Below are 12,712 nucleotides of genomic sequence, written 5' to 3'. Positions count from 1 at the left end.
GGTTTGGGTTGGGGCATCTCTTCTCAATCTGTGGCAGGTTTGGGCCAGGGCTGGGTAGGGACACCTCTTCTCCATCTGTGGCAGGTCTTGGCCGGGCTGGATTGGGGCCAGGTGTGGCAGATCTGTCCACAGTCTGGGCCGACGATGACGGTGCGCCGCTTCGGGCTTCCCGTCCCTCAGTGGTGACTCAGAGGAGTGGGAGCAGCTGTGGTCTCCTTTCTGTCCCCTCTGCCCTCCCCGTCACTGCCAGGTAGCCGGTGGCGGCTGCCTGCCAGTGATGGAGGGTGGAGGCAGAAAGAGGAGACATTTGCCAGCCGGCTGAGAGGAGTGAATAAGTGTGGGGTAGGGGAAAGCAGGGAGAAGTCCTGGGCTGGTGGGATTAGAGGTGCACAGGGGATGGGCCGGAGAGGAGAGGAGCCAGTGCTGTGGCCGCAGGGCCAAAGCACAAGTGAAGTGGAGGGCTGGGGCCGCAGCACCCCTGCTGAGCATGGGTTTGGCGCCATTGTAAACTTGGTATCGTCCAGGCTGGGTTGGGGCGCCTGTCCCCACTGTGGCAAGTCCAGGGCTGGAGGAGAGGCATCTCTCTGCTGCAGCTCTGAATGCTTGCACTGTGCTTAATAGGCTGCTGGCAGCTTAGAGGGAACTTGGGTGATCAACAGCTGCATCTGAGTACCTGGGTTACCCTAGCTCTGGTGTGAGTAGCCACTGCAAGGTCACACTCAAGTTACTGTGTTCTGATTGGTGCATCATTTATCTATGTGGCTCATTGGGAACATAATCCATGGTTCTTTGTACTGCTGTATGATGAGCTGCTCTGATTGTTTCCCAGTGAATTGTGGGAAAACTTGTTTTTCCTTCTGGGAACACAGGGATTTGGGAAATCATTTTGAGGACTGTCAGCATTCAAATGACTTGCCTTGTGTCCTTACTGCAAAGGGAGTGGGTTACCAGCTCATGTGAAATCCTTTTAGATTATAGCCCAGCGAGTCTCAAACTTTTTACTGGTGACCCCTTCTACATAGCAAGCCTCTGAGTGTGATCCTCCCATCAATTAAAAATACTTTTTAAATATATTTAACGCCATTATAAATGCTGGAGGCAAAGCGAGGTTTGGGGTAAGAGGCTTGTGACCACCCATGTAAGAACCATGTGACCGCCTGAGGGGTCCTGAACCCCTGCTATAGCCCCAGCTAGCTAGCTCATGGTGAAAGCACCACTAATCTAGAGAGAAAGTATTGGGTATGTGAATGAGAAGGATCTGAAGGATAACATCCAAGGAGGAGCCCAAATTATCTCTTCAGTGAAGATGTAATCTAAGAGGTCCAAATGAGTGACAACCCACCTGATTCAGTGAGAAAGCAGAATCCACGTAAACATTTCCTATCAAGATCAACGTCTCTAATGTGGAGAAGTAATCAGGCATACTAGATGTATATATGTGCACCCACATATTAAGTAGTATAGAAAGACACAGGTTGAAAATAGTAAATACACCTCTACCTTGATATAATGCTGTCCTCAGGAGCCAAAAAATCTTACCGTGTTATAGGTGAAACCTTCTTATATCGAACTTGCTTTGATCCACCAGAGTGCGCAGCCCCGCCGCCCTGGAGCACTGCTTTACCGCGTTATATCGAATTTGTGTTATATTGGGTCGCGTTATATCAGGGTAGAGGTGTATAAAAGTGCACAATTTTTAGAAGCTTTTTTTTTTTTTTGAAGTGTTATCTTTAATGTTATTTAGGTTTTCTCCTTCTTCACCACTGAAACCATATCCAACAAGGCCTCCATATAGAAAAGAAGTAATTAAAATTCCAGACTGGAATGTTCCTGAAGCAGGCACTTCCCAGGAACACATCCCAGTGAAGCCTCTCATGATGGTAAGATTTCTTGTTTCCAGTTTCTAAAACATTGGATATTCTGAAAGGAAAATAAAGGGATAAAATAAACTAACGATCTCTTCTTTTTTGATGTATAGTGTTTGGCTGAAGAAAAATTAAAAGAAATAGATTTTTGCTATGTTGAGTTTTTGCTTCGAGGAAGCCATTGTTCTTTCATTTTTAATCATTGTTCATTGGTTGTTTTGATTTTCTCTCTCAAATGGGTTGCTTTCTCATTTGATTATTTTTATGTTCACATTAAATTCTGTATTTGGTAAATTCTGTAAAGGATAAATTCATAAATTTGAGAGGGTTCAGAGAAGAACTACAAGAACGATTAAAGGAGTAGAAAACATGCCTTATAGTGATAGACTCAAACAGCTCAATCTTTTTAGCTAACAGAGGGTTGAGTCCATAAGCATCTACATTGGAATCAAACAGTTAATAATGAGCTCTTCAGTCTAGCAGAGGAAGGTATAACACGATCCAATGGCTTTAAGTTGAAGCTAGACCAATTCAGACTGGAAATACGGCATACATTTTTAATGGTGAGAGTAATTAACCATTGTAACAATTCACCAGGGTTGTGGTGAATTCTCTATCACTGACCATTTTAAAATAGAGTGGATGTTTTTCCAAATGAGATGCTAGGAATTATTTTCTGGAAATTCTATGTCCTGTGTTATACAGGACACAGTGGTCCCTTCTGGCTTTGGAATGTATGAATCTATATATTTGGCATTTAACTTACGTACCAATGTATTGTAAAACAACAACAAATTTGCTTCATACCAAGATAAAATGATTATTTTATTGGAATTGTATTGCATGATTGTTTCACTTGAATATTGCACATGGTCCCTACCAGTTGTTTTAACTCTCATAAAGCTACAGTTTTTATGGCTTCCACATACTCACTCACAATAAATGTTACTCCTGGGGGAATTCTGCGCCACTGAAATGCAGAATTTTGCATAATTCTTTGTTTTCCCCAAAGAATTTCTGGCCGCCATTAGGGGCTGCTGGACTCTGCGGATCCCAGCTCGCAGTGAGTCGAGCAGCCAGACTGGCAGGGCTGGAGGCTGCACGCTCTTTGATCCTCATTCTCCCAGGGATGGGAGAGGGCCTGGGAGACCCAGCCAGCTCTGGCAAAGGAAGAGGAAGGAAGGGCAAAGGAAAGGCAGCTCTGGCAAAGGAAAGACAGGGCTGTACCACACCATTTCCCCCGGCAGGACAGTAAAGAAGTTGGAGGGGGAGGGGGGAGTAAAGGCTTTGGGGCTCCTGGTATCTGGGCCAGGGGCTGTCCTGCAGCTGGGCTCCGGGGGAGATGAGAGTGCAGATGTCTGGGCTCTGGGGGCCACACAGCTCCTTCCAGTACCCTCCAACTGGAACTGGGTTGTTGTAGGGGTTTCTTTAACTCTCTACTCTTGGAGAAAATCTTTGTTGCTGTTGTCAGTATTATTGACATACTTGTTGACAGGTATCTTGAAATTACCGAAATAATTGAAACTGGAGTGATTATATTATGTTGTTTTGATAAATAAAATATGCAGAATTTTCCAGAATTTTAAAATATTGTGCACAGAATTTTTAGGCGCAAAATTCCCCCACGAGTCAAATGTGCTGCAGTTATACAGAGAGGTTGTGTTGAATTGTTTTGCTGTGTGAACTTGGAGGATCTCTGTTTTAATCCTTGTCTGATCCAAGCATTTTAGTTAGTTCAGGCAGAGTTAGCAGGTGTACATCTACTCAAGCTGGAAATTACTTCTCCCAACTGCAGTGCAAACATAGCCAAAAAGCTAAGAGAGTTCAACCAATGCAGTGTGGCCGTGGCAATGCAGGCTAGCTGCCCAAGCAAAGCCTTTCTTGAGATCCTAGGTACGTACACTTCTACCCTGATATAACGCGGTCCTCGGGAGATAAAAAATCTCACCGTGTTATAGCTGAGACTGCATTATATTGAACTTGGTTTGGCCCCCCCTGTTCCTTTGTTCCCTGACCGCCCCCTCCAGGGACCCCCAACCCCTCTGTTCCCTGACTGCTCTGACCCCTATCCACACCCCCAGCCCCTTGACAGGCAGTCACCGGCAGCGGCAGGAAGTGGAGCAGCCCAGCCCCAGTCTGCTCCACCCTTCCAGCTCCCAGCCGCAGCGCTCCACTTCCCGCTGTTGGTGAGTGCGGAGAGGTTGGGGAAAGGATGCCCACACTGCACTCACCTGTGGCTAGAAGCGGAGCGACGTGGCCCCAGCCCACTCTGCTTTCCTTGCCCCGGCCCCAGCCGTGTTGCTGGGGGGCGGCTGGGGAAAGGTCCTGCTCTCACCTGTGGTGGGAAGCGGAGCGCCACGGCTGAGAGCTGGCAGAGTGGAGCTGGCTGGGGCTGGGCTGTTCCATTTTCCGCCACCGGTGAGTGCAGGGAGGTTGGGGAAAGGATGCCCCCCCATACTCACCTGTGGCAGGAAGCAAAGCGACGCGGCCCCAACCGGCTCCACTCTGCCAGCTTCCAGCCATGGTGCTCTGCTTCCTGCCGCCGGTGAGTGTGGGGAGGTTGGGGAAAGGATGTCCCCTGTACTCACCTATGGCAGAAGCGGAGTGCCACGGCTTGGAGCTGGCAGAGTGCAGAGGGCTGGGGCCGGGCTGCTCCGCTTCCGCCACTGCTGGTGGGTGCAGGGGGATCCGTTCTCCCAAGCCCCCTCCCCCATGCAGCACAGCTGGGACTGGGATGAGGGAAGCAGAGCGGGCTGCTCCCAGCCCCTTGCTAATCCCCTGGGCCATGCTGGAATTGTGGGGCCCCCAAAAGTGCCCTCCCACAGCTCCTGCCCCCCCCAGACTCTGGGGTGTATGTGCCTCTGATCATTCCTGAGACCATTTGCCCCTTATCGAACCCCTCAGCCCTGGCCTGGCCAGACACCCTTAACATGCTGCTCAGAGCAGCGTGTCAGAGCTTTACTGTGTTGTATGCGAACCTGCATTATATCAGGTTGCATTATATCAGGGTAGCCATGTAATACTTAACTGTTAATGGATTTTACGAGCATTTGTTAATGTTCATAAAATGCTTGGAAGAGGAAGCATGCTACGCTGTGCAAATGCTATACTATTTTATCATTGGAAAAATGGATAGGTAAAGGAATGTGCTCTCTTTCTTTTGTCATCTAGAATTCTGAAATTTGGTTCAAACGTCACAGTATAGCAATAGGAGAAGTACCAGCTTGCAGACTTGTGCACCGCCAAGAGTTAACACAGGCAAATATAGAAGAGATATGGAAATCCATGACGCTATCACAGTAAGTGTATTTGTGAGTCCTCCACCTTTAGGCTAATGTGTATACTAGGTAATAGGCTCACCTTCTCTGCTGCTTCTCATAATGTCACCCATTCTTTACTGCTGTACTGCCATTAAGCCTATGCTTGCTAGACTAATTAGACTTGCTTATTATTTGACTATCAGCCTCTGATTTGTGAATAATCTCTCTTTTATATTTAGCAGCTTTAACAATTCCTCTATGACACTATATAGCTAATTTTCTGTATGGGTCTGTGTTGTGTAGTGTAGTGGAATCTTTTTCCTCCCTTCTCTTTCCACAGTGGTAAGATTCAAACAGCTCTTCTGGGAGCATGAAATCCTAAAAATCTTTAAGTGCAGTATTTAGTTTGAGGACACAGGAAATGGAAGATCTGATCAGCTGGATGAAAACAATTCTACAAGCTTCCTACATATAGAAAAAAGCTTGAAAATTTTAACAGAGAGAGTAATTAACCATTGGGACAGTTTATCACTGGCAATGTTATAATCAGTATTGGATTTTTATTTTTAAAATGATATGCTCTAGTTCTAGTCCCCAAACTTTTTACCTTGTGCCCTCCCTTACACTTGTCTGCGCCCTCCGCCCCACAGGTGCTGAGGGTGGTGGCCAGCTGGGGTTGGGGGCCAGGCCCTGGGTGCGGGGCCAGGAGCAAAGCTGAATGGCGCTCCCTCCTTGTCCTCTATGGGGCTGGCCTGGGCCCCAGCTATGGCCCCCAAACTTTCCTCAGCACCACTCCTAGGGGGCGTGCACCCCACAGTTTGGGGACCTCTGATCTAGTTCAAAAGGAATTATTCTGGAGATATTCTATATAGGAGTTCAGACTAGATGATCACAGTGGTCCCTTCTGACCTTGGAATCTATTAATCAATATTTTATTATTATTATTATTATAGGTAATCCAACATTAATATCCTGCACAATATAGGGGGCTGTCTATTTTGTATGTGTATACTTTTCCCTCTCCGATTAAAAAATACTGGCTGTTTGACAATGCAGGTAGAATCTAACTGATAATGTTTATAGTGTAAACTGTTAAAATGGCATGTTATTTTTATAAAATGAACTGGATCTACATCAATGAAATATGCAGAATGAAAATATTAATGATCAAATAATGTACTTGAAACTGCCTCAAACTTCCACACCTCAAAGATGACAAAAACAAACAGAAAGGAATTGATCTGAACAAGTGAATGGTTCCCCATATCAGTTTGTTTTTTAATATATACAAAAATCAGATGATGTAAACTATTTATTTTAACAGTTTGCAAAAAGTTTTGGGCCTGGATTCTGTGGATGAAGTATTGGATACAAAGCTTGTGAACCCAAAGCATATCGTCCACAATGTGTACAATGTCAATAAACAGGGCATCGTCATTTTGGAAGACAAAACAAGTGAGTGGGCTGGAGATTTTTATTTTTTTTAATCTTTCCTATGTTGATTATAGCTCTTCTAAGTGATTTTTTTTTCTTTTAAGGCTGTATTGTTGGCTGTCTTGGGGTCTTTTAAGGCTTGTCTAGACAAGAGAGGTTTTTTTGCTTTAACTACACCTGTACTGTTAAAGTAGAAATCCCTCCCCTACTGTGGACACATTTATACTTGTAGAAAGGTGCTTATACTAGTATAGATTATTCCAATTCAGGAAGTGAAATAGACTATGTTGATATAAGGCACCTTTTATATCAGTGTAACTGCATCCACACTAGGCTTATACCAGTATAAATATATTGGTTAAAAAGACAACCCTAACCAGCATCTTTATACTGGTATATCTTTTCTTGTTGACCAGGATTAAGTCAGCTTTTGAAGAGCCCTACCAGTGTGAATCAGTCTTTGTTTTTTGCCCTGATCTACCCACAGGCAGTTCAAGGTTTCAAGATGTAAAGGTACTTGAGAGTAAAAGCGGAAGATTTTCTCACTAACACATTTTCATTCATCAAGGTCAGGGCTCCCTCATCCTTCTTCTCCCTTCACTATAGGTGTCAGAGGAGTTTATGCTTTTTCCTACTGTCACATCAGTCCCCTACAGTACTTGGGCTTCCCTCTGAAGCACCTGGCAATTGGCCACTGTTGGAAGACGGGATACTGGGCTAGACGGACCTTTGGTCTGACCCAGTATGGCCGTTCTTATGTTCTTATAATGTCTCTGAAGCATCAAGACGGTATATTCTTAAATCTTCCACAATGTCCCTGTTTTCGACTGAAACCTCCAGCCAAACCTTATATTTTAAAATTACTGTTAAAAATATATATTTTGATGTACTGGGGGAAATGTCTCAATTGAAATTTAGATATGTTTGCCACTGATTCATAAACTACTTTATTGCTATGCTTCTCCATAAGATTGGAGTGGTATAACCTGGTATAAAATTTGGCCGATGGCATCTACGATCGTGTGTGTCCCTGGGGTAACCCAGTCAACAGTATTTTCAGGTATTGGAGAACTGTAATCCAAAGTCTTTCAGTAAATGTGGTTTAAACTTCTCTTGTATTATACCAGACTGTTAATGTGTTAACTGTTTTAAATTCTCATCTCTTCTCCACAACCCGCCTTCTGAGCAGAAGAGCTACCTCATTGGGTACTGTCAGCAATGAAGTGTCTAGCAAATTGTAAGTATATCAACAAATTCTAATAAAAACAAAATTGAAGTAACTCCTATCTCACTTCATCAAATTCATTTTATTTAAAGAGTCAGAATTATGTCCTCCAATTGATATCCTAGAAAGTAGAGATGAAAAGATATTTAGGGTCATCTGATAAATACTCATGCCAATGCAACATATGAAGCTGTTTTGCTTTTAACTATTTGGTTTTCATTTGACAAAATTTTTTTGTAGGCATGTGGCTAAATATATAGTATAAAATTTTGTTATAGCAGATGTTTATGCATACTGAGATTCAGGAACCATGTTATTCATGGATGGCTCAGCCCTTGTAAACTAAAGCAGCAGTTGGAGTGAAAATAAATCGGGTTTAAAAAAAAAAAAACTGACCAAGATGGTGATAGTGATTGTTAAATGCTCAGGGAGAATAGGGAGGCTACAGAGACAGAAATCGCAATAATAATGGGGGATTTCCACTATCCCTATATTGGCTGAATATATATCACATCAGGATGGGATGCAGAGATAAAATTTCTAGACACTGTTAATGACTGCTTCTTGCAGCAGCTAGTCCTAGAACCCACAAGGAAGGAGGCAATTCTTGTTTTGGTCCTAATTGGAGCACAGCATCTGGTCCAAGAGGTGAATGTAGTAGAATTGCTCAGTAATAGTGACCATAATGCAATTAAATTCAACATACTTGTAAGGTGGAAAATACCAAAGAAATCCAGCACTCTAGCATTTAACTTCAAAAAGGGGTACTACACAAAAATGAGGAAGGTAGTTAATTGGAAATTAAAGAGAACAGTCCCAAAAGTGAAATGCCTGTAAACTGCATGGAAATGATTTAAAAACACCATAAAAGAGGCTAAAATAAAATGTATGCCCCAAATATAAATAAATAAATACATAAACAATAAGAGGACCAAGAAGAAAAAAAGCACCATGGCTAAACAATAGAGAAAAGAGTGGTCAGACAAAAAGGCATTCTTTAAAAATTGGAAGTCAAATCTCACTAAGGAAAATAGCACAAACTCTGGCAAGTCAAGTGTAAAAGTATAATTAGGCAGGCCAAAAAGGAATTTGAAGAGCAGCTAGCAAAAGACAGAAGAGTGAACAGCAAAAAATGTTTTAAGGACATCAGAAGCCGAAGCCTGCCAAACAGTTGGAGCAGCCACTGGACGATCAAGGAAGACAAGGCCATTGCAGAGAAGCTAAACGAATTCTTTGCATCAGTCTTCACTGCAAAGAATGTGAGGGGGATCCCTGCCTCACAGCCATTCTTTTTAGGTACCCTCTTATGCCGGCTGAACATCTGAGCTATATCCGTAAGATAGAGAAGCAGATGATAAAGGATATGTGCTGCGAGATCCTCCCTTCCTCTGAGGCCTCTGCCCGTGAACATGGCTTGGAGGAGCCTTATGACCTGACCATAGAATAGGATCGAGATTGGAGAGAGCAGTTGTTGCATGAGAGGAAAAAGGACTGAGAGGTGCATTTGTAAATGCACCAGGACACCATGGCTTTGTTCAGGTAACAAACTCAGATGTTGCAAAGCATTATTGACCTATGTGCCTAAAGATTCATGATTCAGTAACCTTTCCAAAATCATGGTTGGTGCTCCCTACACACCCAACATAAAAGATGACAGCATGGTGTACATCCTTACCCCATTACTCCACACCAGCAGACAACAAGGAGAACCATAGCTATACACCAACTGTGAAAATGCCAGGATCAGCCACAATGCTTTATGCTGAAATAATTTTTATATATATGAACATAAATGTTCATTGTTTACTTGGTGTGTTTTTGTTTTTTTTGTTTTTTTTTTTACTGGGGGTTTTAAAGGTTGGTTCATCCTGTTAGCGTTGCTTAAAGGTTTGTACCTTTATATGTTTGCACTTTATTGTGTGCAGAAATCAGGCAACAAAATTAAAGTTTTTTGTTTTTGGAAACTTACTGTATATTAGCTTATATCAAGCATTATAGATGCATTACAGAATTAGATAATGGGAGGTAATATCTGACCAGTATTTAAGCTTTGTTACAAGACAGGCTGTTTCATGAAAGTGTCACACAACTTTTCCTTGTCTGACAATTTTTTTTTTTTAAGGCTTTCCTCAGATGTATAGCTGTTGACTCTTCTAATAGCCCTTGTGTCTGGCTATTTAAATTCAACAGACAGCTGGTCCACCTTGCCCCTCCATCCTTGTGGTAGTTATCCCCCCTTCACTTCATAGCAGTATTCAACGTGCATCTATACTGCCGGTCATGTTTTCCTCACTGAGATCCAATCTAGTGAGTAAAAAATGCCACTGACTCTTCAGTCTACTAAAGGCACATTCAGTAGCCATTCTGCATTAGCTGAGCTGATAGTTGAATCTTTCTCTGGTGTATCAAGGTATTCTTTGTATGGCTTCATGAGACAGGGGAGCAAGGAGTAGGCTGGGTCCCCCAGAATCACTGTTGGCATTTCAATATCACTAATGTGAATGTGCTTGCTAGGGAAGAATGTCTCTGCTTGCAGCTATTTGGAAAAGTTCTGTGTTCTTAGCTATGTAAGCATCATGTGCTTTCCCTGACAGCTCTCAGTGATATCAGTGAAGTGTCCATGGTCATCCACTTGTGTTTGTACAACCACAGAAAAGGATCCCTTTCTCTTGATCCGCTTGCTGGCAAGGTGGACCCATGCCAGTATAGAGCTGTGCTTGCCATCTTTTGCCCCATTGCAGTTTGGAACTCCATGGCTCAAATCTTATCTACCATTTCCTGCACATTTGTGAGAGTCAGTGTCCTGTGCAGCAGCATACACGTCATAGCCCTATACACTTGGATGACAACAGCCTCCAATGTGGATTTTCCACCTCCAAACTGATTGGCCAGTGACTGATAGCAGAGGTGTAGCAAGCGCCCTCCATACCCTCCGACCAGAGGGGGCCCCGCAAGGAAGGGGGCCCCTAAAAGTTGAAAAAAAAATGTAAAATATAACTAGATAAGTGACATTTATTGACACTATTGCTCAATCCATGTCGGTCTTACTGACAAAACCGTGAAGTCATTATGATACATCATAATGCTATTGGCTACATCAGTTGTCTGTCAGTCAGTTTTGAATTTTAGTTGGACCCATTCAAAGAATGTGTATTTGCGTTCATAATGGCGGTCAGCGGATAAATGTTATTAATTTAGTTGTTTAGTTTTTTATCGTTTCCAACACAGAAGCATGCTTTGTGATGTCTAAGAGAATGTATAAGAGCGGAGGTAGTAAACGAAAGGCAGCAAAAGTTCTTCTTCGAGTGCTGTCCCTGTGGGTGCTCCACTCTAGGTGACGGTGCTTCCCGGCGCCGTTGATCGGAGATTTTCGGTAGCAGTGCCTGGTTGGGGCGCACGCACCCAGATGGTATCTCCCGTCTAGTTGGAATCTTCCTGAATGCGTGCGCCCCACATCCTCCTCAGTTCCTTCTCAACCGTCCTCGGCTGAAGACGGGACTCGGGACAGTGCTATCTTCTCTTCCCTGATATCTATAGGAAACTTGAACAAAGAACATAGAAATAATTATTAATTACTTCCCTTCCTTTAGTATAGTTACATAGGTTATTTATTTTGTTTTAAAAAAAAAAAAACACAAAAAACCCTCAGGCTTGTCTCCCATTGAGACTCTCTTCTCTAACTCATAATGCCAGGACCTTCAGGTTTCAAAAGATGTATCTCCTGTCAGGACTCTATGCCACGCTCAGATGGCCACTCTCATTGTGTGAAGTGCCTCGGGGACACCCACATCCCCGTGAAGTGCCTCCATTGTGCGAGCCTCAAGTCAAGAGCTCGGCGTGACAGGGATCTGCGCCTCAAGATCATCTGATGGAGAAATCCCTGCAGCCACTGTCGGAGACGGGAAAGGTAGAACCCGCTCCCACACGCTCCCCAGCCAGATCGGAACCGGTGGGGAGTGTTGCTTCACCCTCCCTAGAGCGGAGGCAAGAAGCTCAACAGTCTCACAGATGAGACTCTAACAAGGGTAGGGGGTCTCCAGCGAGATCCCTACCCCCAGTGCTGACAGCCCGAAAGGCAGCTGTTTCAGCCTCTCCTAATGACTCAGGAACTGCTCTGACAGAGCTTAGAGGCAGGGACCAGACCTCCCGCGCGGGGAAGGCACCTACCGACTTGGTCCCCTCAGCGCCGCAAACGACTGCGGCACTGACTCCTCACTCCTCTTCGGCACCGAGGAAGGCTACGGCACCGGCACCACGTTCCTCCTCGGCACCTGCACCGGCCGCGGTGCCGGCAGCGCGTTCGGCTCCGACACCCAAAACGGCCGTGGCGCTGACAGCCTGGTCAGTTTCAGCGCTAAAAGCGACCGTGGTGCCGCCGGTGCGCTCTGCTTCAACGACAAAAATAGCTGCGGTGCCGGCACCGCGATCAGCCTCGGCACCGTGAAGAGGGTCGGCACCCAGCCATTCTTCTGCCCGCGCACCAGCAGCAGACCCCCTGCAGGCCACGTCCAGGCTCAACACAGCAGGACATTCTCTGCCACTCTCTCCTACGAAAGAACTAGGGCAGAGAGCAAGCTTAGATCAGCCTAGAGAGCAGGAACAACAGCTTCTCACTCAAAGTGACCTTCTAGTGCCACCTGAGCCTCACTTTCCGCTCCTAGACACAGAGGACTCCTTTCTTGACCTGCCACTTTCTCCACCTGAACTGGCTTTCACCGACGGTTACCTTGAGCTACAACAGCAAGCGGAGTTCTCCCCTCCTGCTTCTCCTCCACAGGCACCTTTACCACCTCAGGTCACGGCTCAAGCCCAGCAGCCTCAGTTTCCCTATGTTGCCCCCCCGTGCGTGATGCCCGGGTTCTCCTACTCTATGCCTTGGCCTCAGTGGTACCCATGGCAGAATCCTCTGACCAATCATCTTCCTTCCG

At 44.9% G+C, this 12,712-nt stretch overlaps 1 protein-coding gene across 1 annotated transcript in view; it reads left to right on the top strand.

Annotated features, from left to right (window-relative positions):
- DEPDC1B (DEP domain containing 1B) overlaps positions 1-12,712 on the top strand; it is a 64,432-nt gene that overhangs the window by 20,681 nt on the left and 31,039 nt on the right. The window contains exons 3-6 of the mRNA XM_050947195.1: positions 1,745-1,880; positions 5,037-5,164; positions 6,450-6,580; positions 7,749-7,796. Of these exons, the coding sequence (XP_050803152.1) occupies positions 1,745-1,880; positions 5,037-5,164; positions 6,450-6,580; positions 7,749-7,796 (443 nt within the window). The remainder of the gene's footprint in view (positions 1-1,744; positions 1,881-5,036; positions 5,165-6,449; positions 6,581-7,748; positions 7,797-12,712) is intronic.

The sequence above is a fragment of the Gopherus flavomarginatus genome, chromosome 3 (assembly GCF_025201925.1).
Source record: "Gopherus flavomarginatus isolate rGopFla2 chromosome 3, rGopFla2.mat.asm, whole genome shotgun sequence".
In the NCBI taxonomy this organism is placed as follows: domain Eukaryota; kingdom Metazoa; phylum Chordata; order Testudines; family Testudinidae; genus Gopherus; species Gopherus flavomarginatus.
This window is presented reverse-complemented; position numbering and strand designations above follow the sequence as displayed.